Raw genomic sequence first — 3,214 nt, 5'->3', positions numbered from 1 at the left:
AGGGACTAATTACAGCAGATAATTGGAGGCCATGATTGCACAAACCTCTCAGAGACTCCAAGGCAAAAGTCAAACCCAAAGTCCTTTGAAAAACTCTGTGAGCATTAAGGAGCCCCCAGGGCCATTGCTGAGCAAGGCTCCCAAGGGACTCCTTCCAGCAGATCCTTGAGGCCACTGGGATGAGGGCTAGGGGAGGATGCTGAGGGCAGGAAAAAGGGCTGACAGTGCCCAGCCTGGCTGGGGCTGTGCCAGAAGGCCCCAGGGCCTCAGAACAAGGTGTCTCCTCACAGCCCTTGGTGGCACAGAGCCTGCTGTGCCCCAGGGCACCAAGACTTGGCTTCTCTTTGTCCCCACCTGTCATCATTGCCTCCACTTCTCTGCTCTGCCTTGGGCCTGGGGACACTTTCTCATTTGTGCTCCTCAGTGGGACCCATTAAAAGTCCAAGAAACTTTGGAGTTGGATTCTGACTTGGAGTTGTGGAGAGGTTTCTTCAGCTCCCTCTCAGGGACTGATGTTCAGGGCCTGAGCACAAAGCCCCAAAAGCTCATTAAAGTCCTTGTGCTGTGTCTGTGCTGCTGAGCTGGGCTGGGCTCCTGGCACAGAGGCAGCTCCTGGTAACCAAGAAGAGCTTCAAAAGCACATTTCTCTTGATGAGCAGCTCTTCTGCCAGCCCAGCAGGGCTGGGGCACTGCCTGCAGCCACCCCGGGCACAGCACAGAGGCACAGAGAGCTTCAATCAGTCAGGGCTGGGAAGGTGCTGAGAAGTGCCTGGGGCAGAATCACTGCCAGCCCTTGGCACAGGAACCTCTGGCTGCAGGACAATGCAGCTGCAGCTCCTGGAGCCATCTCCTGAAGCTGGAACATCGCAATGCCTACAGACCCTGTGAGTACATTCTCTGATTGTCTCTTGTGCAGAGCAGCCATGGGTGCCCAGGGCTGTCGTGCAGAGCAGGGTCCTGCAGCCCAGGGCGCTGTGCTGGGGCAGGGACTCTGCTGCCTGCCAGGGACAGCTCTCAGCCAGCCCTGGCAGCTGCTTCCCATGCTGGGGGACATGATCTGGGTGGGAGGAGACAGCTGGTAATGCTTGGAAGTGTTATCCTTGTGTGGGGAGGATGCTGCATTGTTCAGGACTGCTCCCAGCATGGCATTTAACTGCAGAACATTTCCAAATAGATCATACAGGAAGCACAGCAAGGCAGGAGTTGCATAAAAGGGGAAAACCTGCTTTTTGAATCTACTGCTCTGGGTTGCCTGGATAGGAAACTGCCCATAGATATTCACCTCTCAGTTCAGGCTGAGAAAAATAAATTAAAAATTTTTCTTAGATCTGAATAAACTGGGCAGCTACAGAGATCAACAGAGGGCCCCTCACAGGTGGCATCAGTGTCGCTTTTCCACACTCCTCAGGTGTTGCCATCAGAGCCTGAAGAGCCAGAGCTGCCCCTGGGCAATGCCAGAGCTGGGAGGGGTCTGCAGGGCAGAGCTGAGCCCCCAGGGCTGGGCTGGGCTCTGGCAGCACTGGCAGGGCCCATCCCTGGGCACAGGGAAGCATCTGCTGGCAGGGACGGCTCCAGGCAGCAGAGCCCTGGGCAGGCAGTGGGGGGAAAGTGTCCCCAGGCTGTGCTGGGATATTTAAAGTCCTCTCCAAACCCAACTATTCCATGATTACTTTTCTTACAGATTCCCATGCCAAGATAATGCAAATGTCCAACAGCAGCTCCATCAGGCACTTCCTCCTGCTGGCATTGGCAGACACGCGGCAGCTGCAGCTCCTGCACTTCTGCCTCTTGCTGGGCATCTCCCTGGCTGCCCTCCTGGGCAACGGCCTCATCATCAGCGCCGTAGCCTGCGGCCACCACCTGCACACACCCATGTTCTTCTTCCTGCTCAACCTGGCCCTCAGCGACCTGGGCTCCATCTGCACCACTGTCCCCAAAGCCATGCACAATTCCCTCTGGAACACCAGGACCATCTCCTACACAGGATGTGCCACACAACTCTTTCTGATTTACTTCTCCCTTGGATCACAGTTTTATCTCCTGACCATCATGTGCTACGACCGCTACGTGTCCATCTGCAAACCCCTGCACTACGAGACCCTCCTGGACAGCAGAGCTTGTGCCCACATGGCAGCAGCCGCCTGGGCCAGTGCCTTTCTCACTGCTCTCGTGCACACGGCCAATACATTTTCCCTGCCCCTGTGCCATGGCAATGCCCTGGGCCAGTTCTTCTGTGAAATCCCACAGATCCTCAAGCTCTCCTGCTCACACTCCAGCCTCAGGGAACTGAGGCTCATTGCTGTTAGTTCTTGTTTAGCATTGTGTTGTTTTGTGTTCATTGTTTTCTCCTATGTGCAGATCTTCAGGGCTGTGCTGAGGATCCCCTCTGAGCAGGGACGGCACAAAGCCTTTTCCACCTGCCTCCCTCACCTGGCTGTGGTCTCTCTGTTCCTCAGCACTGTTATCTTTGCTCACCTGAAGCCCCCCTCCATCTCCTCCCCATCCCTGGATCTGGCCGTGTCAGTTCTGTACTCGGTTGTTCCTCCAGTGGTGAACCCCCTCATCTACAGCCTGAGGAACCAGGAGCTCAAGGCTGCAGTGTGGACAATGATGACTGAGTGCTTTCAGAAACATTAAATTGCTGGCCAATTTCTGCAAAAAACTTGCAATAAAAGTCATCTTTGATACTTCTTGTTGGTTTCATTTTGGAGGTTCTTTTCTTTTGCAATACTTTTATTATTCTTGTCCATGAAAAAATATCATTCTTTGTGCCATTATTAATTTAGTTTCTCTCCACCTTCCCTGTGGGCACAGACTGTGTTAATGAGGGGCTGCGATCTCAGTGGCTTAAAATGAACTAAGACATCTCCCAGAAGAGTTTTCTGCAGAGATGCCCTTTTGTTGCCTTCTCTGGAGCTGCAGCAGCAATGTCTGTGTGCAGAGCTGGGGGCAGATCAGTGCTGGCCCAGCAGCTGTGCCCAGCAGCAGCAGCAGCACTTGGTGTTGCCAGTGCTGCTGCCGTGGCCCTGCCCCGCTGCCCTGGTGGCCCTGGTGTTGCTGCAGGGCCTGAGTGCTCTCGGGGCCGGGCACAGCCCTGGGGGTGGCAGTGCCGGGGCTGCAGCAGGGACAGGCCATGGGCACTGCTGGGGCAGCGCTGACGCCTCAGGCCAGGCCCTGGGGGCTCCAGGCTCCTTGCCCAGGCTCTCTCAAGAAC

At 55.4% G+C, this 3,214-nt stretch overlaps 1 protein-coding gene across 1 annotated transcript; it reads left to right on the top strand.

Moving 5' to 3' along the window:
- Nucleotides 1-1,704: 1,704 nt before the first annotated feature.
- Nucleotides 1,705-2,637, top strand: LOC141727848 (olfactory receptor 14A16-like). Its single transcript, XM_074534129.1, has one exon. It carries the CDS (start codon nucleotides 1,705-1,707, stop codon nucleotides 2,635-2,637), a length of 933 nt encoding a protein of 310 aa, XP_074390230.1.
- Nucleotides 2,638-3,214: the final 577 nt, after the last annotated feature.

This window comes from Zonotrichia albicollis, unplaced genomic scaffold, assembly GCF_047830755.1.
Source record: "Zonotrichia albicollis isolate bZonAlb1 unplaced genomic scaffold, bZonAlb1.hap1 Scaffold_254, whole genome shotgun sequence".
Classification (NCBI taxonomy): domain Eukaryota; kingdom Metazoa; phylum Chordata; class Aves; order Passeriformes; family Passerellidae; genus Zonotrichia; species Zonotrichia albicollis.
The sequence above is the reverse complement of the archived record's forward strand: the minus strand, read 5'-3'. Positions and strand labels throughout refer to the sequence as shown.